At 36.0% G+C, this 24,182-nt stretch overlaps 1 protein-coding gene across 1 annotated transcript in view; it reads left to right on the forward strand.

Annotated features, from left to right (window-relative positions):
* Positions 1 to 24,182, forward strand: part of LOC148955157 (soluble guanylate cyclase 88E-like) — a 262,557-nt gene that overhangs the window by 68,217 nt on the left and 170,158 nt on the right. Inside the window, exon 3 of the mRNA XM_089106273.1 lies at positions 5,431 to 5,557. Within this exon, the coding sequence (XP_088962399.1) occupies positions 5,431 to 5,557 (127 nt within the window). The remainder of the gene's footprint in view (positions 1 to 5,430; positions 5,558 to 24,182) is intronic.

The raw sequence follows: 24,182 nt of genomic DNA on the forward strand, positions 1-24,182 counted from the left end.
CCCTGCAGTAGAGTTCTCTGATACGCTGAATATGATGGTGTGATTTTCATCAAGTTTCTATAATTTTTAGGGGGTATTTCCCCCTGTTTTCGAAAATCAGCCAAATTTTCTCAGACGTGTAACTTTTGATGGGTAGGACTAAACTTGATGAAAATTATATATATGAAATCAGCATTGAAATCTGATTCTTTTGACGTATCTATTGGTATAAAAAACCCGTTTTCTAGAGTTTCGGTTACCATTGAGCCGGGTCGCTCCTTACTTACAATTCATTACCACGAACTATTTGATATTAAAGAAGGAACTATAGCCAATAGTAATTAAAATATTTAAATAAATAATTATGTACATTTCAAAATTATATCAAACAGTTCGTGGTAACGAACTGTAAGTAAGGAGCGACCCGGCTCAATGGTAACCGAAACTCTAGAAAACGGGTTTTTGATACCAATAGATATATCAAAAGAATCAGATTTCAATGCTGATTTCAAATATATAACTTTCATCAAGTTTAGTAGTACCCATCAAAAGTTACGCGCCTAAGAAAATTTGGCTGATTTTCGAAAAAAGGGGGAAATACCCCTAAAAATTATGGAACCTTAATGAAAATCTGATCAACGTATTCAGGATATCAGAGAACCCTAGCATCAATGTTTGAAGCACCTATCTGAAAACATTTCTAATTTTGCATTTTTTGTTAGAAGAAAGATCAAGTGTGCGTGTTTATTTGTTGTTTTTTTTTTGTTTTTTTTCCCCCAGGGGTGATCGCATTAACCCATTGCACCTAGAATATCGTGGGAGGGCTCATTGGAACGGAAATTAAAAGTTCTGGTGCCTTTTTCAAATGAAAAAAAAAATGGTGGCCAACTAGGCCCCCTCCCAAGCTTATTTTTTCCCAAAGTCACTCAATCAAAATTTTGAGACAACCATTTTGTTCAACATGGCTGAAAATATCATAAATATGTCTCTTATGATGACTTAATCCCCGAAGTTCCCAGAGGGAGGGCTAAAAGTTATGAACTTTACCCAATGTTAACATATAGTATTGGTTATTGGGAAGTATACAGAAGTTTTCAGGAGGTTTTTTTCTGGTAGTGGGAGGGAAGGGTGGGTCGGTGGTTATGTTGGAGGATCTGTTCATGAAGGAAGTTTTCATGGGGGAAGGGAAATTGCCATGAAGGGGGCGCCGGACTTGCCAGCATTATTTATTGGTTATTGGGAAGTATACAACCATTTTCAGGAAGGATTTTTTCTAGAGGGGGGGGGCTAGAGGAGGGGGTTACTCTGGAGAATACTTCCGTGGAGGATGTTTCTTTGGGGTAAGGGGCATTTCTATGAAGGGGGCGCCGGATTTCCAAGCATTATTTAAAAAACGATCAGAAATTAGATAAAAAAACCAAGTTTTTTCAACTGAAATATAAGAAGGAATATTAGAACTTAAAACGAACAGAAATTATAACGTATGTGAGGGGGTTCTCCCCCAAGTCAATACCTCGCTCTTTACGCTACAGTTTTTTTTAGTGCTTTCAAAAGAGCTATCTATTCTAATTAAACGACCTTTGTGATTCAGGGGTTTGTGAATTAATTTTTTTTTTAACTTTTAAAGTAAAGAGTGTGGTATTGATTAAGGGGAGAACCCCTTCATATACGTAATAACATATACGTAATAAGAAAAACAATAAAAAAACAAGCGATACGGCTCAATAGTAATCGAAACTTTTAAAAACGGAATTTTGATGTCAATAAATGTATCAAAAGAATGTGTTTATAGTGATGATCCTAAATATATAAATTTTATTAAGTTTAGTATTACTCATCAAAGGCTACAAGCCTGAGAAAATTTACTCGATTTTTTAAAGAGGGGGGAAACATCCCCTACAAGTGAAAAAATTTTAATGAACATCACACCGTCAGATTCAGCGTATCAGAAAACCCTATTACATAGGTTTCCAGCTCATATCTGCAAAAATCTGCAACTTTGAATTTTTTGCCAGAAGAAAAATATACGAATATAGAAGTTAGTTACGCAAGTTAATTTGTAAAGACATCCATTTAGCAAAAGAAAAGTAAAATTTTTATGCAAATAAAAGCTGTATTAACTAAAAAACGATCAGAAATTAAATAAAAAAAACAAGTTTTTTAAACTGAAAGTAAGGAGCGACATTAAAACTTAAAACGAACAGAAATTATTCCGTATATGAAAGGGGCTATCCCCTCCTCAACGCCTCACTCTTTACGCTAAACTTTGACTCTGTCTCACAACTTTATTTTTTAAAACAATACAAAACTTTAGCGTAAAGAGAGAGGCGTTGAGGAGGGGACAGCCCCTTTCATATACGGAATAACGAACTGTAAGTAAGGAGCGACCCGGCTCAATGGTAACCGAAACTCTAGAAAACGGGTTTTTGATACAAATAGATATATCAAAAGAATCAGATTTCAATGCTGATTTCAAATATATACAAGTTTAGTGCTACCCATCAAAAGTTATGCGCCTGAGAAAATTTGGCTGATTTTCGAAAAAAGGGGGAAATATCCCCTAAAAGTTATAGAACCTTAATGAAAATAACACCATCACATTCAGCGTACCTGAGAACCCTACTGCAGAGGTTTCAAGCACCTATCTAAAAAAATGTAAAATTTTGCATTTTTTTTGCCAGAACAAAGATCACAGATGCGTGTTTATTTGTTTTTATTTTTTTTTCCCCAGGGGTGATGGTATCGATCAAGTGGTCCTAGAATATCGTGGAAGGGCTCATTCGAACGGAAATTAGAAGTTATAGTGCCCTTTTTAAGTGACCAAAAAAAATGGAAGGCAACTAGGCCCCCTCCCATGTTTATTTTTTTCCCATAGTCACCCGATCAAAATTTTGAGATAGCCATTTTGTTCAGGATGGTCGAAAATATGATAAATATGTCTTTTAGGATGACTTAATCCCCCGAAGTTCCCAGAGGGAGGGCTAAAAGTTATGAACTTTACCCAATGTTAACATATAGTATTGGTTATTGGGAAGTATACAGAAGTTTTCAGGAGGTTTTTTTTCTGGTAGTGGGAGGGAAAGGGTGGGTCGGTGGTTATGTTAGAGGATCTGTTTATGAAGGAAGTTTTCATGGGGGAAGGGAAATTGCCATGAAGGGGGCGCCAGACTTGCCAGCATTATTTATTGGTTATTGGGAAGTATACAACCATTTTCAGGAAGGTTTTTTTCTAGAGGGGGGGAGGGCTAGAGGAGGGGGTTACTCTGAAGAATATTTCCGTGGAGGATGTTTGTTGGGGGCAAGGGGCATTTCTATGAAGGGGGCGCCGGATTTCCAAGCATTATTTAAAAAACGATCAGAAATTAAATAAAAAAAAACAAGTTTTTTCAACTGAAATGTAAGAAGGAATATTAGAACTTAAAACCAACAGAAATTATAACGTATGTGAGGGGGTTCTCCCCCAAGTCAATACCTCGCTCTTTACGATACAGTTTTTTTTAGTGCTTTCAAAAGAGCTATCTATTCTAATTAAACGACCTTTGTGATTCAGGGGTATGTTAATAAAAATTTTTTTTAACTTTTAACGTAAAGAGCGTGGTATTGATTAAGGGGAGAACCCTTCATATACGTAATAACATATACGTAAAAAAAAAATAATAAAAAAACAAACGATACGGCTCAATAGTAATCGAAACTTTTAAAAACGGAATTTTGATGTCAATAAATGTATCAAAAGAATGTGTTTATAATGCTGATCCTAAATATATAAATTTTATTAAGTTTAGTATTACTCATCAAAGGCTATGAGCCTGAGAAAATTTACTCGATTTTTTAAAGAGGGGGGAACATCCCCTACAAGTGAAAGAATTTTAATTAAAATCACAACGTCAGATTCAGCGTATCAGAAAACCCTATTACATAGGCTTCAAGCTCATAGCTGGAAAAATCTGCAACTTTGTATTTTTTACCAGAAGAAAAATATACGAATATAGAAGTTAGTTACGCAACTTAATTTGTAAAGACATCCATTTAGCAAAAGAAAAGTAAAATTTGTATGCAAATAAAAGCTGTATTAACTAAAAAACGATCAGAAATTAAATAAAAAAAACAAGTTTTTTAAACTGAAAGTAAGGAGCAACATTGAAAATTAAAACGCACAGAAATTAGTCCGTATATGACCGGGGCTATCCCCTCCTCAACGCCTCCCGCGGTACGCTCAAGATTGAATGTTTGTCAAAAAGCTACTTTTTTAAAAAATAAAAAACTTTAGCGTAAAGAGCGAGGCGTTGAAGAAGGGACAGCCCCTTTCATATACGGAATAATTTCTGTTCGTTTTAAGTTTTAATGTCGTTCCTTACTTTCAGTTTAAAAAACTTGTTTTTTTATTTAATATAAATAAAGGATGAAAAAAAATGGATTTAGGTTCAAATTTGGCATCCTAGAATGGGCTGATATCGTTTGCAAAGACAAGTCTACTTTCAATTGCTCAAAATAATTAAATTAATATAATCTGTTCAGCCATTTTTGTTATTTTCGACAAAACAACATTATGTTTTCACTACATCAGTAATCACAGAAACACCAATCTAAAAGACTGCAAAGATGAATTAATTGTAAAATAAACATCGAAGTAAAATAGTTAAATAAGTTTCTTTTTTCTTCTATTAAGGAAAAAGATCTGCCATTTTGAACGCATTTACAAACATTATTTTTAAGTATATTCTGAAATTTAGCTCTGTGATAGTGAGTAGTCTCTTTGCTATAAAGTATATATTAAATATTTACGCGATATGTAAAGTGGTCTATAACTTTTCGAATGAAGGTTTGCTTACAAATTGCATAAGAAAAATGGAAAAGACAAAATGGGAAGAATATTAGATTGAAAAGTTCGAATTTATAGGGCTAGTAGCTTGCAATAAGTTTCTCCTGGAGAAAAAATGACTTACCTTATAAGCTGTCTTGAATAGGTTGATCCTCAAGTATTCTAAAGGTTATATTTATACCATTTCTCTAATATCGGTGGGTTTTTATAACAAGGCTAATGGAAGATCAAGCGTTGCACTGATTTAATTTCTTAATAACTTAACTTAACAGCTAACTTATTACAGCTAACTTAACAGCTTAACTTAACAGCTTAACTTAACAGCTTAACTTAACAGCTTAATAACTTAATAACTTAACAGCTCTTTTTGAAAATGCACTCAAAGTTACAAATAAATGTAAAATTTAATTTGTGAAAAGAGTGGCCTATTGAGATAAAATCTCCGGATATTTCTAATTCAAAAATGAAGAACTAAACTTTTCTTTATTTTTAAGAGCTAAACTCCCTTTCCGTAAAAATTATAAATCCTCCTTTAAAGCTTAAGTGCATGTCCCTTGAAAACTAATGATATTATTTTAGCTATTCACTCATTTGCTGCAAATATTTGATAAAGTGTAATGTGTTTTCAGGTTTTGAAGATGACTGACCAAGAATTCATGAGTGCAATGGGTAAACAGTTTGTTGGTTTTGTTGGTCAATATGGATACGATAGAGTTTTGTCAGTTCTTGGCAGAAACATGAGAGACTTCCTAAATGGTTTGTTGAATTTACATTAAATTCTAGTATTAGGATTAACCCTAAAAGAAACATATTTCATATAAATGAAGAACTTAATGCAATCCCATTAAAATGGAATGCACACTGAAATCTGTTTAATTGATTTTTATCCTAAAACTATACTAACATCTACATCTAACGTCAATTGACGGAAAACAGCCCAGTGTAGAATACAAAATTCAGAGCAGCAACTTTAAAAGGGGCTACTCTACTATTATTACTACTAAAACTCACTGGATCACAAAGCTACCTGGGGGAAACACAGCCTTGAATGCTCTTCCTATGCCCCAATATATTCAATGCTTCACTCTTTACCCCCCTTCTATGTAGTTCCAATTTCCTTTCTCACCCGATTTGGTGACAACGAAATTTTAGTTTGACCTCAGATGGAAGGCCAAAAATTATGATATGTGGCAATTTTTCATCCTTCATCCATAAAATGTGCCCTAGCCATCCCAACATTTCTTTTATTTAATCCCTAGAAAGTTGGGATAGAACTACATTTTTCGCATTGCTTGTTGTTTGACATACAATCAGTTAAACTTGTACCTTTGACTATCTTAGACAATAACTCTGAAAAATATTCAATAAATCTTCTTCTGCCTTTTAATGGCACATGTCTCAGATCCTTACTTATCCACTATCATTACTGTAGATTCCAATATTCTAATCTTGGTTAGTAGACTTATATTCTTATTCTTCCAACTTTTTCCAATTGTCAGAAACACTTTCTTACTTTGGCTTATCCGCTTTGTATATCTTCACTATATCCAACGTCTTTACTAATACTGCAGCCCAAGTAAGCGAGGAAATCCTTTGCCATCCTTTATTATTAGTATAATTGATTTAGTATTCTTAACATTAATTTTCAAAACTAAACTTGCATCCTGAACTCTCAGAACCTCCAAAATTTATTCATTTTGGTTACATTTTATCTAAGACAAATTATCTGCTTAATCTAATTCTAGCAGAGTTTTACTCTCCCATTTATTCCATGCTCTCCCAAAGTGTTTATTGTGGACAGAGTCCATCAAAATGATCCATGTGAACACGGATAGGACACAAACACTGCTTAACTGATTCAACTCCAAACCAGTTACTAACCACATTTCCTACCTTAAATCCAGCAGAATTTTTGTCGTACATATCACTAATAACTTAAACATACCTGGTATCTGGTATGCAGCCTAAGGACAGGAGTTTCTCTAAGGCTTTTACCCTCGCTAAAGGGGCTAGTCTTGAAGAAAGAACAAAAATTGACGGAGTAGAAAAGCTAATAAAAGGAAGTAGGCTCCTTGAAAGATATTCTCAAGTCGTAGAATTTACTGTGAAAAACAACAACAAACAGACAAACAGTTTATGGTAAGGAATTGTAGTTCAAAAGTGCTCCTTGTCAAATATAGGGATTTCATAGCAATATCTAAATAGAAATAATTTTCTTTTAATGGTGAGCCCAAGTATCTAAAATTAAATAAATTTGATATTTACCATCAAAAGTTGTTAGCACTGGGAAATTTTGTCTTCCTATTCATCCAAACTTTTTTCAATTGTGTTTTATATTCAGAATTATTTCAAAACAATACCTTGTTGATGCATATGTTGCTATCAAAATTTCTTTTATATACTTTTGGTTTCTATTGATAAGGCTTTCATTCTACTCATAATTTTTTACTGCAAATTATTTTTTCTAGGGCTGGTTTAAGTGTGAGTTAGACTGTAAACAAACCCTCCCTTCAGACGCCCATATTGATGTCTAAGTTTAAGGGGGTAATTCCCAACTTGCTGTGTTTCAGCAGTGAAAGGGCCGGCCAGTAAGAATCAATGGAAATGAAGCTGAAATAAAAAAACAGGTTTTTTTTAACTGAAAGTAAGGAGCGACATTATAACTTAAAACGAACAGTAATTATTCAGTATATGAAAGGGGCTGCCCCCTCCTCAACGCCTCGCTTTTTACGCTAAAGTTTTTTATTGTTTAGAAAAATAGAGTTGTGAGAAAGAGTCAAACTTTAGCATAAAGAGCGAAGCGTTGAGGAGGAAACAACCCCTTTCATATACGGAATAATTTATGTTTGTTTTAAGTTTTAATGTCGCTCCTTACTTTCAGTTAAAAAAAACTTGTTTTTTTTTATTTAATTGTTGAAGGTTTTTGAATTAATTCAGGTTTTTATTTTGGCTCACTGCACATGAATAATTAAACTAAAATTTCCATATCCATTTTACTTTTATTTGGTTAATGGCTATCTCAAAAATTGTTTAATTTTATTTACGAACGTTTTTATTAGTAATAAATATACGTAACTTACGAATTAACTTACGTAACGAATTTCTATATTCATATATTTTTAACCCGTATATTAGGGGGTTCACCCCCTAGTCAATGCCTCGCTCTTTACGCTAAAGTTCGAATTACCAATTCTTTAAAAATGACCCCTTAATCACAAAGGCTGTTAATTAGAAATATTAGCTCTTTTGAAAGTACTAAAAAATATTTGGCTTAAAGAGGGAGGGGGCGAACCGAATCATATACGTAATAATTTCTGTTCGTTTTAAGTTTTGTTGTTGCTCCTTACTTTCAGATGGCAAAATCTTGTTTTTTTATTTAATTTCTGATCGTTTTTTTTTGAAATAATACTTCGAAATGCGGCACCCGCTTCATAGCAATGTCCCTTCCCCCATGAAAATTTCATTCATGGGAAAATTTCCCACATAAAACCCGACCCAACACCCCCCCTCCCCACTACCAGAAAAATCCCCCCTGAAAACGTCTGTATTCTTCCCAATAACCAATACTATATGTAAACATTTGGTAAAGCTCAGAACTTTTAACCCTCCCCCCAGGAGCTTTGGGGGATTAAGTCATCCTAAAAGTCATATCTCTTATATTTTCGACCATCTTGAACAAAATGGCTATCTCAAAATTTTGGTCGGGTGACTTTGGGAAAAAATGAGCGTGGGAGGGGGCCTAGTTGCCCTCCATTTTTTCGTCACTTAAAAAGAGCACCAGAGCTTTAAATTTCTGTTTGAATGAGCCCTCCTATGATATTCTGTGACCAATAGGTCGATACGATCACCCCTGGGAAAAAAAACCCAAATAAACACGCATCCGTGATCCTCCTTCTGGCAAAAAATACAAAATTCCACATTTTTGCAGATAGGAGCTTGAAAACTCTACAGAAGGTTCTCTGATACGCTGAATCTGATGGTTCGATTTTCATTAAGGTTCTAAAGATTTTAAGGGTGTTTCCCCCCGTTTCGAAAATCAGGCAAATTTTCTCAGTTTTCGCGTAACTTTAGATGGGTAGGACTAAACTTGATGAAACCTATATATGTGAAATCAGCATTAAAAACTGATTCTTTTGATGTATCTATTGGTATCAAAATTCTATTTTTTAGAGTTTCGATTACTATTGAGCCGGGTCGCTCCTTACTTACAGTTCGTTACCACGAACTGTTTGATAAATTTCTGTTAATACACCAGTGTTAATAATAAGTTTAGGTCATGATACTGAAAGGTTTTCAAAAATACTATTCATTTCTAGAAGTGATTTAAAATAGACTACAGAAAAAAAGTAAAAATTGCCAGTTTTACTAAAGTTATGAGTGTAACAATTTGAACTAAAACCACTAGGCTGAAACGCTTTCCAATCGCACACTGTATTCACTTACCAAGTCTAGCCAATTGTTATCATCTTGCGAATAACCTGCGAACAGGGTTCCGCTAGTCATGAATAATCAAAGTAAACAGTGAAAAGCAAAGCCAGCTTCGTTTTCCAGCTCGTGAATAACGTCCTGAATTATGCATGTAATAATGGTTCGACAATGAGAACAATCTCCGAAAAAGTGATCGCGCTTAAAATAATTCTCAATGGGCGGGTTTAAAATTTAAAGACAAATTCAGAATCATGATTTTTACGGTTAGGAGGTGAGTTTATCAAACTGATTCTTTTAGCAAGATGACTCCCCACCTCTCCCCTTTCTTTGAAGGCAGCCAACACCGACAAACTTTCGGGTACAGACTAATGAGGTCGGTATGACGTGAATGCCTACCTCCTGATGCTCTGCCTTCGACCGGGAATTGTATGTGTGGTTGCGGGCAAATCCTCCGACACTTACCGTATTTCCTAGGTTCTTCTAAGTGCCCATTTAATGCTGGGTGGACTTTTGGCTTGTCTTACAGGGAAACGTCACTAATCCTGGCCTTAAAAACAACAGTCACTTCCAAGATTTAAACCAGCGATCTTTTACTTCTGAGTTTGACTTACTAACCTTTCAGTCCTGATAGATTTCAGGTAGCCATGTGAATGATTTTTTTTTTTTCACTTAAAAAATTCTACAATAAAAGAGAAGCTATTACTCAGTGTACCATATAATACAGGCTTAACCCACAAATATTCATCTTCCTCTCCATCTTCCTCTTCTGTGTTGGTCTGAAGGATTTCTCTCTGGACGTTTTGGCCTAAAAATCCACACTTTAAGACCTCAGGCACTCCGTTCCCCCTACGAAAAGATCCACTAACCCTTCTGCCTATTAGCCTATGCAAAACTGTTTACCATTTTAAATAAAATTATGAAGCTTCTAATGAATAATCAAACCAGGATACTGGGTTAAAGCATCAGCCCTGGTTGAACTGTCGTATTTTAATGTATGTTTCTCTTTTATATTTTCATTTGTGTTATGCTGAGGACGGCTCTTGGATATAGAGCCGAAATATTCATTTAAAGTTTGGAATTTTACTTTCTTATGAAAAAAATCCCTATTGTTCTACTTGTTGTTTTTTGTTTATGATGGAAAGGCAGTGTGGTCTTTGTCGCTATTTACCCCCTATTTAAACTGTTATTTATGCGTCATTGGAATGAAGTATGGTCTTTGATAATACCTAGAATCTGTAATTTTAAGTTTGAATTAAATTAAAAAAACAAGTTTTTTTTAACTGAAAGTAAGGAGCGACATTAAAACTTAAAACGAACAGAAATTATTCCGTCTATGAAAGGGGCTGTCCCCTCTTCAACGCTTTGCCCTTTACACTATAGGTTTTTATTGTTTAAATAAATAGAGTTTAGAGGAAGTCAAACTTTTGTGTAAAGAGTGAGATGTTGAGCAGGGGATAGTTCCTCTTATGTACGGAATAATTTCTATTCGTTTTAAGTTTTAATGTCGCTCCTTGCTTTCAGTTAAAAAAAACTTGTTTTTTTAATTTAATTTTTGAACGTTTTTGAATAAATGCAGGTTTTGATCTTGGCTCACAGTACATGAACAATTCAAACGAAATTTTCCTATTAATTTACTTTTATTTGGTTAAATGGCTTTCTCGAAACTTGTTTCATTTTATTTACGAACGTTGTTATTAGTAATATATATACGTAACTTACGAATTAATTTACGTAACGAACTTCTATATTCATATATTTTTAATACGTATTTTAGGGGGTTCGCCCCCTAGTCTATACCTTGCTCTTTAAGCGAAAGTTCGAATTTTGTTCCAATTCTTTAAAAATGACCGCTTAATCACAAAGGCCGTTAATTAGAATAAATAGCTCTTATGAAAGTACTAAGAAATCTCTGGCTTAAAGAGTGAGGTATTAACTAGGGGGTGAACCCAATCATACATGTAATATTTTCTGTTCGTTTAAAGTTTTGATGTTGCTGCTGTTGCAGTTGAAAAACTTGTTTTTTTAATTTAATTTCTGATCTTTTTTTAAATAATGCTGGGAAGTCCGGCGTCCCCTTCATAGCAATGTCCCTTCCCCCATGAAAACTTCCTTCATGGAAAGATCCTCCCACATAACCCCTGACCCCCCCCACTACCCGTAAAAATCTCCCCTGAAAACGTCTGTACTGTATACTTCCCAATAACCAATACTATATGTTAACATTGGGTAAAGTTCATAAATTTCAGCCCTCCTCTCGGGAACTTCGGGGGATTAAGTCATCCTAAAAGACATACTTATAATATTTTCGAACATGTTGAACAAAATGGCTATCTCAAAATTTTGATCAGGTGACTTTGGGAAAAAAAATGAGCGTGGGAGGGGGCCTAGTTCCCCTCCATTTTTTGGTCACTTAAAAAGGGCACTAGAACTTTTAATTTCCATTTCAATGAGTCCTCCCACGATATTCTAGGACCACTGGGTCGGTACGATCACCCCTGGGAAAAAAAAACCCAACAAATAAACACGGACCCGTGATCTTTCTTCTGGCAAAAAATGCAAAATTCTGGCAAAATAAACTTGATGAAACTTATATATTTGAAATCAGCATTAAAATCCGATTCTTTTTATGTATCTATTTGTATCAAAATACCGTTTTCTAGAGTTTTGGTTACCATTGAGCCGGGTCCCAATAACCAATACTATATGTTATCATTGGGTAAAGTTCATAATTTTAAGCTCTCCTCCTGGGGGCTTCGAGGGATTAAGTCACCCCAAAAGACATAGTTATAATATTTTCGACCATGCTGAACAGAATGGTTGTCTCAAAATTTTGATCGGGTGACTTTGGGAAAAAATGAGCGTGGGAGGGGGCCTAGTTGCCCTCCATTTTTTTTGTTACTTAAAAAGGGCACTAGAACTTTTATTCCCTTTTCATTATTAACTTTTATATTTCCGTTCGAATGAGTCCTCCCGCGATATTCTAAGACCACTGAGTCGATACGATCACCCCTGGGGAAAAAAAGAAAAAAAAAAAAAAAAAAAAAAAAAAAAAAAACACGCATCCGTGATCTTTGTTCTGGCAAAAAATGGAAAATTCCACATTTTTTTAGATAGGAGCTTGAAACCTCTACAGTAGGGTTCTCTGATACGCTGAATATGATGGTTTGATTTTCATTAAGGTTCTAATACTTTTAGGGGGTCTTTCCCCCTTTTTTCGAAAATCAGCCAAATTTTCTCAGGAGTGTAACTTTTGATATGTAAGATTAAAATTGACGAAACTTATATATTTGAAATCAGAATTAAAATCTGATTCTTTTGATGTATCTATTGGTATCAAAATTCCGTTTTTTAGAGTTTCGGTTACCATTGAGCCGGGTCGCTCCTTACTTACAGTTCGTTACCACGAACTGTTTGAAAAGCTTCCTTCAGATTTTTTAGGATCATTTATTCAGTGTAATTGCTCCTGAAAAATAAAATAAAAAAAAAAACAAAGAAACAGATTTTCATGATCATTCATTAAAAAGAAATTAAAAAAACAAGCTCTTTTCAACTGAAAGTAAGGGAGCAACATTAAAAATCAACACGAAAAGAAATTATTCCGTATATGAAGGGGTCACCGCCTTTTTAATACCTTGCTTTTCACGCTAAAGTTTTTAGCACTTTTAAAAAAGCTTCCTATTGGGGGGAACGCTATAGCAGTACCTATAGTAAAGGTCATACGTCTCCAATGTTTTATTATTATTTATTTTTTTTTCCCAGAGGCACTTCATATGGACTCGGTCGTCACATAAACTTTGTAGGGGATTCATTCGATTGGAAATTGGAAGTTCTAGTGCTCTTTTTAAGAGTCAAAATTGATCGGAGGAGAACAAGACCCCCCAAACGTCCTTCTTTCCCAAATGCATCCGATAAAAATTTGAGATAGCTATTTTGTTAAAATTAGTTCAAAGATCATATAACAAAAGCTCTGATGTCAACACAACCCCCAGGCACTGGGAGCAGGCGCTGTAAGTTATGCCCTGGGGGCATATACGGTTCTTATGGAAGGGATGCGCGCATAAACTTCAGAGGGAACTCATTTGATTGGAAATTCCAGGTTCTAGTTCACTTTTTAAGAGTCAAAAGAGACCGCAGGGCAACTAGCTCCCTCACCCCTTCCACGCTTTTTTCGTCAAATCCCTTCGGTAAGAACTTTTAGATAGCCATTCTTTTTTAAAATAGTTCAAAGATCATAAAATGAAAACTCCGGGGTCGACACAACCCCCCAGCGCCTGGGGGCAGGCGTTGTAAGTTATGCCCTTGGGAATTATATGGTTCTTATGGAAGCGATGCTCGTATAAACTTCAGAGAAGGCTCGTTTGATTAGAAATTCAAAGTTCTAGTTCAGTTTTTGAGAGTCTAAAGAGATTGAAGGGCAACTAGTCCTTCCCCCCTCCACGCCTCTTTTCCCCAAACGCATCCGATTAGAATTTTGAGATAGCGATTTTGTTAAAAGTTGTTCAAAGGTCAGATAACAGAAACTCAGGTATCAACACAACCCCCCAGGGCCCGGGCAAGCGCTGTAAGTTGTGACCTGGGGGCATATATGGTTCTTATGAAAAGGATGCTTTTATAAACTTCAAAAAGGGCTCATTTAATTAGAAATTGAAGGTACTAGTTCACTTTTTGAGAGTCAAAAGAGATCCGAGGGCAACTAGCCGTCCCCACACCCTTGTTTCCCTAAACCCATCCGATACAAATTTAGAGATAGCCATTTAAAAAAAGAAATCCAAAAATTAGATAACAAAAACTCCGATGTTGACACAACCCCCCAAGGCCCAGAGGGCAGACGTTGTAAGTTATGTTCTGGGGGCATATATGGTTCTTATAAAAGGGATTCTCGTATAAACTTCAGAGAGGGCCAATTTTATTGGAAATTAAAAGTTCTAGTTAACTTTTTAAGAGTTAAAAGAGATTGGAGGGCAACTAGCACCCCCTCTCTCTACGCCTTATTTTCCTAAAACCCGTCCGATAAGACCTTTGAGATAGTCATTTTTTTGAAAAATGTTTCAAAAATCATACAATGAAAACTCTGGGGTCGACACAATTCCTCAGGGCCCGGGGACAGGCGTTGTAAGTTTTGCCCTGGGGGAATATATGGTTGTTATGGAAGGGATGCTTGTATAAACTTCAGAGAGGGCTCATTTGATCGGACATTGAAAGTTCTAGTTCAGTTTTTAAGAGTCAAAAGAGATCGGAAGGCAAACACCACCCCACGCCCTTTTTTCCCAAACCCATCCGATAAAAAATTTGAGATAGCTATTTTTAGTTCAAAGGTCAGATAAGAAAATCTCTGGTCTCAATACAACCCCCCCCCAGAATCTAGGGGCAGGCATTGTAAGTTATACCCTGGGGACCTATATGGTTCTTATGGAAGGGGTGCTAGTATAAACTTCAGAGAGGGCTCTTTTGAATTGAAGTTGAAATTTCTAGTTCACTTTTTAAGAGCCAAAAGTTATCAGAGGATAACTAGTCCCTGCTCACGCCACTTTTTCCCAAACCAATCCGATGTAAATTTTCAAACAGCTATTTTTTAAAACAGTTCAATGGTCAGATAATAAAAAATCCAGTGTCGAAACAACCTCTCAGGGCCTGGAGGCAGGCATTGTAACTTATTTTCATGGGACATAATATGGTTCTTATGGCAGGGATGCTTGTATAAACTTCAGATAGGGCTCATATCTTGGAAACTGAAAGTTCTAGTTCAGTTCTTAAGAGTCAAAAGAGATCCAAGGGCAACTAGCCCCTCCACGCCCCTTTTCCCCCAAACACATCCGATAAAGATTTTGAGACAGCCATTTTGTTAAAAATAGTTCAAAGGTCAGATGAGAAAAACTTCGGAGTCGACGCATCCCTCCTAGGCCCGGGGGCAGGTGTTGTCAGTTATACTCTGAGGGCAGAGACCTATATGGTTCTTATAGAAGGGATGCTCGTATAAACTTCGGTGAGGGCTCATTTGATTGAAAGTTAATAGTCCTGGGTCCCTTTTTAAGAGCCAAAAGAGATCCGAGGGCAACTACCGCCCCCCCTCCTCTAGTACTGTTTTCCCCAAACCAATTCGATACAAATTTTGAGATAGCAATTTTTTTTAAATAGTTCAAATATCAGATAACGAAAACTCCGTGGTCGACACAGCCCCCTAGAGCCCTGGGACAAGTGTTTTAAGTTAGGCCCTGGAGGCTTATAAGGTTCTTATGTAAGGGATGCTCGTATAAATTTTGAAGGTGGCTCATTTTATTAGAAATTGACAATTCTTGTTCACTTTTTAAGTGTCAAAAGTGATCCGAGCGCAACTACCCCCCTCCCCCATTAGTCCTTTGTTCCCAAAATCCATCTGACGCCAATTTTGAGACAGCCATTTTTTTAAAATAGTTCAAGCATCAGATAAAAAAACACTCTGGAGCCGACACAACCCCCTAGAGCCCGGGGGCAAGTGTTTTAATTTATGCCCCGGAGGTGTATAAGATTTTTATGTAAAGGGTAGTCGCATAAACCTAGAAGGTGGCTCCGTTGATTGGAAATTGAAAGTTCTAGTTACCTTTTTATGAGTCAAAAGTTAACGGAGGGCATCTACCCCCCCCCCTTCCCGGACCCAAACACCCTCTTCTCTGCAAATGCATAAAATGAAAATTTTTAGATAGCAAGTTTGTTTGAAATAGTCCAACGATAAGATAACAAAACGTCTTTGTCAATATCACCCCCTCCCTGAACAAGGGGAAGGGTTGTATCTTATTCCGTGGGGGAATATAAGGTTTTATGGAAGAGGAGGTCGTATAGGGTACTTTGGAGGGGACTCAAATGATTAGAAATTATAAGTTCTAACTCACCTATTAAGAGTTAAAAGTGATTTGATGGCGACTAACCCCACTCCCTCCCAACCTTCTTTTCCCCAAATGTGTCCAATCGAATTTTTTTTATACCCATTTTGTTCAAAATAGACCAAAGATAATATAACAAAAACTCCAGGGATAAAACAGTGCCCCCCCCCCCCCCAGAATCCCGGAGCAAGTGCTGTAAAATGTTTCCCGGGGGCATATAAGGTTTTTTATGGAAGGGATGGAATTGTAAATAAGAATTTCTATTGCCCTTTTCAAGAGTCGAAAGTGATCGGAGGGCAAATAGCCCCCTCCCCCGAGGTATTTTCCCCCAAATGTATCCAATCACAATTTTAAGATAGCTATTTTGTTCAAAATAGTTGAAAGATGAAATAATTTTGGATAAGAATTTTGAGATAGCCATTTTGTTAAAAATTGTTCAAAGGTCAAAGAACAGAAACTGTTTCCTGGGGGCATATAAGTTTTTTTATGGAAGGGATGGTCGAATAAACTTCGGTAGGGGCTAGTTTGATTGTAAATCAGAATTTCTATTGCCCTTTTCAAGAGTCAAAAGTGATAGGAGGGCAAATAGCCCCCCCCAAGGTTATTTTTCCTCAAATACATCCAATCAAAATTTTGAGCTAGCTATTTTGTTCAAAATAGTTGAAAGATAAAATAACAAAACTCCGGGGTCATCGACACACCTCCCGTCCAGAGCCCGAGGGCAAGTGTTTTAAGCTATTCCCTGAGGGCATACAAGGTTTTATGTAAGGGGTGGTTGTATAAACTTCAGAGCTGTCTCGTTTGATTGAAAATTGAAAGTTCTAGTTACCTTTTTAAGAGTCATCAAAAGTGATTGGAGGGTATCTCCCCTCCCCTAACGCCTTCCCCCAATACATTCGATACAAATTTTGAGATACCCGTTTTGTTCAAAATAGTCCAAAATTCAATTTACTATAAATTTGGAGTTGAGAAACTCTCCATAGCACCCGAGACAAGAATTGTAACTCATGTAGGTTGTAAGCTCTTAAGAATCGAAAGTGATCAAAAATTAACAAGACCTCCACCCCGTGTGCCTTTTTTCTCCAAACGTACCTTATCAAAATTTTGAAATAGTCATTTTGTTCAAAATTGTCCAACATTCAAGTTACTTTAACTAAGGAGTTGATAAATCTTCTCTAGCCTCCGGGGCAAGGATTGTAACTTATGTAAGTTCTTAAGAATCGAAAGTGATCAAAAATTAAGTCCCCCGTTCTTTGTGCCTTTTTTCTCCAAATCCATCTGAGTCAAAAGTGATCAGTGGCCAACTAGTCTACGCCCCACTCTCCCAAAGAGCATCCGGTCACAAGTTTGGAGATAATCATTTTGTTCAAACAGTTCAAAGGCTAAATAACTATGCTTCCGGGGTTGAACAACCCCCCCGGCCCCGGTGGGTTGGGTCTGAGTCACAGAAGCTAATTATTATTACTTTGATACTTAGACTTAGTGATTTATGTATTAACTTCGATATACGGTGCAAGGGCTGTAAGTTATGGAAGCTGCTTATTATTACTTTGTTTAGTTTGATACCATGTTAACTATGATCTTTTCTTTACTTTGATACTTTGATATTGATACTTTGATAGTCTTGACTAGTCTTGATACTTTGATGAAAGTTTGATGTTGAAAAAAAAATCTTATTTCGAAATAAGGAGTTTTTTTCAAAAACTTACATGTTTTGCAATCAGAAAACGAAAAAAATTAATAAAAAAAAACCCTACGTAAGTTTTTTTTCCCAACTCTTTCTGAAAGAATTGGGGTTATGCTCTTCTAATGAATGGTGTCTTTACTACAAACAATATTATGGCTACTACCTTTTTTCCAACCGGTAAAAGTATCATGCTCTTACTTAAAAAACCCATTCTCTTACTTAAGTGGCTAAAAAGCTCTGCAAAATTAGCTTACCATTTTTTTTTATTATAATAATTAAGAGAACAGAATTCAAGACAAGTGGGAATTGGATTAAGGATTGGTTCTTCGGCTGCAGTCGTTGAAAATGCAGTTCTAACGGTTTACTTCATTTTTTGATCTGGTTCCAGTCTTAGGATTTATGGGCTATTTCATACCGCTGCAACCCGGATTAGAAACAAGAGACCGCATATGGCTTTTTCTCGTTTGCAATAGTAAGAGACAAACTTCAAAGAATCAGCCATCAAAATAAACCCAATATGTGCCTTAGTTAGTTCTTTACTAGGTTTCAGCCATTTCTAGAGCCTTGATACCGATGAAACTTACATGATCCCCATTTATAATTAATCATTTATAATTAATTTCTTCTTTTGAATAATAGGAAACGAACTTCAAAGAATTAGGCATCTAACTAAGTTTAATGTATGCAATGGTTTGTTCTTCTAATGTTTGTCTTTTAATATAAAATTATATCGATCCATTATAAAAAACTTCAGAGAATCAAACTAAACCCGATATGTGCCATGCCATCTGTACAGCCATGATACCGATGAAACTTAAATAATCCCCATTTATAATTAACTAGACAGATTCCTTATATAATTTTTTTTAGTGTGTTAACGAACTTTATATCATGTCTTATATGTAAAAAAAAAGATGCGTACATGCAGAATATCATGGCTGCAGCTAGTTTTCATGATTTTCAAGCCAATATATTTCCCTTGTTGTTCAAGCAATGGGACTATAACCTTCCTATACAGGGGTTTTTGAGAAGGTAGTTCTAACAGTGTACTTCGTTTTTTGATCTAATTCTATATTTAGAAGTCGTGACCTACTTCATTTTTTTACTATGGGGCGTGATCATCTTTTGCTAGGTTGCTAGCTATCGCTGCAACCCAGGTTTATGTAAAACCGCTGCAACCCGGATGAAATTACAAACAAGAAAAACCTACGGCTTTTTCTCAGTTTGAACAGTACGACACGAATCTCAGAAAATCAAGCAGCTAAGTAAGTCAAATATGACACCATACCATGGAAAAGTTTACCAATGATAGTACTGTCGCTAAAGCTAAGGCTACTGCTATTAATTACTATTTCAGTTACTATGAGCTTGCGTTCGTTCTGTATTATAATTTTGTTTTGATCTGACTCATTTTCAGGAGTTATGGGTTTTTATATTTCTTAAAATTGGACGTGATCGTCTCTTACTAGGTTGCTAGCTACCGCTGCAACCCGGATTATTTTTCATAAGTTTCCGATGGTACAATGGTAAGCATACTATTGGTTAGGATAGCTGGCATTCACCAAGATTGGCAAAAAATGCAGTTTTAGTTGAATTTAAATAATATAAGTTTTCAAATTAATTAAATTTTCTTTTTTAATTAAAAAAGATACTAGAACTTCTGTTCGAATGAGCCCTCTCGCAACATTCTAGGACCACTGGGAAAATAAAAAGTAAACACGCATCCGTGATATTTCTTCTGGCAAAAAATACAAAATTCCACATTTTTGCGGATAGGAGCTTGAACGCTCTATAATAAGGTTCTCTGATAGGCTAAATTTGACGGTGCTATTTTCGTTAATGTTTTTTTACTCTTAGGGGGTGTTTTCCCCTTTTTTGAAAATAAGGCAAATTTTCTCAGGCCCTTAAGTTTTGATGGGTAAGACTATATATTTAAAATCATTATACAAATTTAATTCTTTTGATGTATCTATTGGTATCAAAATTCATTTTTCTATAGTTTCGGTTACTATTGAGACGAGCCGCTCTTACTATACAGCTCTTTACCGCGAACTGTTTGATAAACATTGCTCTTGCTCAGAATTATCATTCTCTTACTTAAGTGGCTGCCAAGTTCGGCAAAATTAGTTCACCTTTTTTTACTATAATAATTGGGAGAACAGAATTCAAACACAAGTGAGAATTGGCTTAAGGATTGGTGGTTCGGCTGCGGTCGTTTTCAGGGAGTAGTCGTTATGTAATTACACTTTTTGGTGCCGTTACTACAAGGAAGATCGTTTTTAATCTCCGTGTCGCTAATAGTAAAAACATGCGGCTCATTGATTATTATGTACTTCAACTAAAAGGATATTACTACAAATATTTTCTTTTGTTCTTATTACAACATTGAAAATAAAATGAAACTTACTGTGAAACCAGACCAGGATTCGTCAATAGGCCCACTAGGTCCTACGGCTTTCACTATTCCCGAAGTTTTGGGGATTTCCCCGAAAATATTCCTAAGACGCAGCGGCAAAAACGCTTGTGCCTAGAGGCGTCAAAGCTTTAAATCTGGCCTGGGTGAAACAAAATCTTGAGCTAATGAGCTTTCAGCAATTAATATCATCATATATCCAATATTCAGTTTAATTTATTATTTCTTACCAAAACTGTTAATTTGTTTTGAAAAAAAAAATATTTTTAAATACCGAATTTTGAAAAACTTCAATCTTTGGCAATCAAAAATGAACAGAAATTAATTAAAAAAAAACTTTACGAAAAAGAACTTTTCTAAAGAACAGTAAAAGCCATATTAATTTAAGATCAGAAGAAATTGAAACCTACAATAAATCAAACTCAAAACAACCATAAATTACTATTAAAGAATAAAGGAAAACCAAAACGAACAGTAATCAAATAAACAATCATATCAAAGAAACATACAACAGGTACTAATATAAAGAATAAATAAATCTTAAAACGAGTGAAGTTTAAGAATATGTGAATCAAGCTTAAAACGAACAAAAATATTTTGCTATTGAGGCATAAATAAAACCCAAAACGAACAGAAATTACATAAACAATCATAGCAAAAAAACAACAATTACTAGCTTTACTGAAAACGAATAATATTACAAACATTTTCTTTTGTACTTATTACAATACTGAAAATAAACATAAGAATTGTAGTAAAATTGAATTTTCAACTGATGAATATTCAGTAATTAATATTATTATATATCAAATATTTAGTTTAATTTTATTAGTTTTATCCAAGACAGTTCAAGACAAATATAGCTTCACTTCAAACAAGAGTTTGGATACTACCCCCTTCCCTAACTGTAAAAGTCTAAAGCCTACCATGCCACTGGTGCTTCACTGAAAATGAATTATGTTACAAATATTTTCTTATTCAGTTATTGCAGCATTGAAACTGAAAAAACGATTACGGTGAAATCAAATTTTGAACGGATGGTCTTTCAACGACTAATAGCATTATATGTCAAACATTCAGTTTGATTTTTTTTTAAGACTGTTCAAGACACATACAGTTTCCTGTAAAGAAAAAAGGAGGCAAAACCCAAACTGTTCTCTTTGTGTTCCTTTCAAGCTGGAATTGCATATTGAATTTAAGTTTCATTCGTTTTAAGATTTATTTATTCGTTTATATTGAAAATTATTCTTTGTTTGTTTGCTATGATTGTTTATTTAATTTCTGGGGGTTTGGGTTTCAAACAGTTCATGGTGACGAACTGCAAGTGAGGAGAGACCCGGCTCAATAGGAACCTAAACTCTAAAAAAATGAATTTTGAAAAGAACTTATTATCATGTCTTATATGTAAAAAAAGATGCCGTATATGCAGAATATCATGGTTGCAGCTAGTTTTCTTGATTTTCAAGCCAATATATTCCCCTTGTTGTTCAAGCAATGGGACTATAACGTTCCTATACATGGGTTTTGGGAAAAGGCGGTTCTAATCATGTACTTCGTTTTTTGATCTGATTCTATTTTTAGAAGTAATGACCTACTTATTTTTTTACTATGGGGTGTGATCATCTCTTAATAGGTTGCTAGCTACCACTGCAACCTAGATTTATGTAAACACCGAACTTTCGAATGAAAGTTCAGTTTGGCTAGCCGATACTTACCTGATACGTTGGTACATCTATTAACAAAAGCTTTTCCGGTTTTGTAATACAAAGACGGTGTTAAGACACCACAAATCCTCACGAAAAACAAACGTTTCCACAACGATCTAATTCTTCTCACATGGCCGAATCAGATTAGTTTCTGTTTTGAACTAAATCCCTTATAATTCCTTAACTCTCTATGAGCGGGGAGGAGGGAGGGACTCTATGTACCAACGTATGAGGTAAGTATCGGCTAGCCAAACTTAAGTTTCATTCGAAAGTTCGGTTTTGGCGTCGCCATTACCTCATACGTTGGTACATCTATTAACAAAAGCTTAGATTCTCACCGATTTGGTGGTGGGTTTGTAACTCAACTACTATAAAATTTTATTTTGAAAGTCAAATATTCAAATGTGTAAACTATAAAACTGTCTGAACCGCAACGAAATGTAGAGCATCGGTTCAATCTTCTATTTCACGAAGGTAGTGTTGTCTGGGAGTAGACTCCGAAGACAAGCCAGCAGCACTCATTATATCAGCAAGTGGTACTGATTTTGATAGCGCCTGTGATGCCACCATGGATCTAGTGTCGCGTGCTTTCCCTTTTCTACACTCTTCTTTTGCTGCCTCATGTGCCATAGTTAAGGCCTGCTTTATCCAAGAAGAAAAGGTTCCAGCTGCCACCTCTCGTGGTGCTGTTTTAGAAAAAGGAATGAAGAACCTTTTTCTCCCTTTTCTGACCACCACATTAGCCATTTGTTGTGCATAGGCTGATAGTTTTCTCTCTGAAAACACAAAGCTGGATCTACATCTAGCACAGGAAGAAGGATAGGAGAAGGTATCTCATGAATCTTCACGGTTTTGGGTCTAAACAAAGGAAGTAACCTGAGAGTTATTGAATTATCCGAAAATTGTGCTGTACTGAAGGACAAGGCATGAATTTCACTCATTCGACGACCAGATGCGATTGCAGTAATGAATACCGTCTTAAGAGTAAGATCTTTCATATCAACATTAAACAAGTCAAGAAATCTTGAAGTTCTAAAATACCTTAGAACAAGGCCAAGATCCCAGGTAGGAATATCATGTTGTGTCCGCGGTGACTCGTGCCAAAAATTCTGTATCATTTTGGTCAAACAAGTGTCTTTGCTGATATCTGTTCCTGTAGCTAGAGCTAGCGTTCCACATATTGCTGCTTTATAACCGTCTATCGTTGATGGTGTGAGGTTTCGACCAGTATTTAGACATATCATGAATTCTGCCACTGTCTAAGTACTGGTTTCGAGAGGATTAATCTTCTTTTCACTACACCAACCCGCAAACACTTGCCATTTTCCATTGAACAATTCAATGGTAGATCGTCGCTGAAGCCGGGCAATTGCACGGACTGATTCCTTAGAAAAATCTCTCTTTTCGAGTCCACGCTTGATATCTTCCATTCGTATAAATTTAGATTCCCTAGTGCTGGGTGGCGAAGTCGACCCTGCTGGAGGAAATCTGACTGATCTCCGAAGGGTATAAGAAAGTCTACTGGCAGGTTGAGAAGACTCGTGTACCAAGCTTGGCGAGGCCATCGCGGAGCAATTAGCGTTATTAGGCAGTTCACAGACTTTCGAACCTTCTCCAGAACCTTTGAGATCAGGGCAAATGGAGGGAAGGCATAGCTGTGTTTTTTCGACCAATCTTGGACAAGGGCATGTGTGCCGATCACAAGAGAATCTGGAACTGGTGAGAAATATACGTCAATCTTCCGGTTCAACCGAGTCGCGAATAGATCGACTTCTGGCAATCCGTACTCTTTTGACAGGGCTCTGAAGACACTCTTGTTGAGACCCCATTCCGTTGGCAAACCTTTTCCTTCTCGGGACAGTGTGTCGGCTACTAGATTGAGTGACCCGTCGATGCGTCTTGCCCTCAAGTGAATGTTCAGTGCCATCGTTATCTCGAAGAGCTTTATGGATTCCTCCTCTAGGGAGAAAGAACGAGTTCCGCCCTCTTTGTTTATGTAATTGACTACAGTCGAGTTGTCCATCGCTACGATGACTACCCCGTTTCTTAGTTCCTCCGTAAAGGCTTTGATTGTGTTGGCTACGGATCTCATCTCGAGGCAATTTATATGAAGAGATTTCTCTTCTGGAGACCAAGTCCCTTAAGTGTCTTGATGTGGGTCCTTTAGATAGCCACCCCGTCCGTAGATTCATCTATTAGTGAATATTAATCGGGAAACATTAGAGGGTTTCAGAGGGAGGTCTTTACTCAGCCAATCTTTTTTCAGCTATGGTGACAATTTCTCTTCCCT

Source organism: Artemia sp. Qi Xiang Cuo, chromosome 2 (assembly GCF_049724085.1).
Source record: "Artemia sp. Qi Xiang Cuo chromosome 2, ASM4972408v1, whole genome shotgun sequence".
Taxonomy (NCBI): domain Eukaryota; kingdom Metazoa; phylum Arthropoda; class Branchiopoda; order Anostraca; family Artemiidae; genus Artemia; species Artemia sp. Qi Xiang Cuo.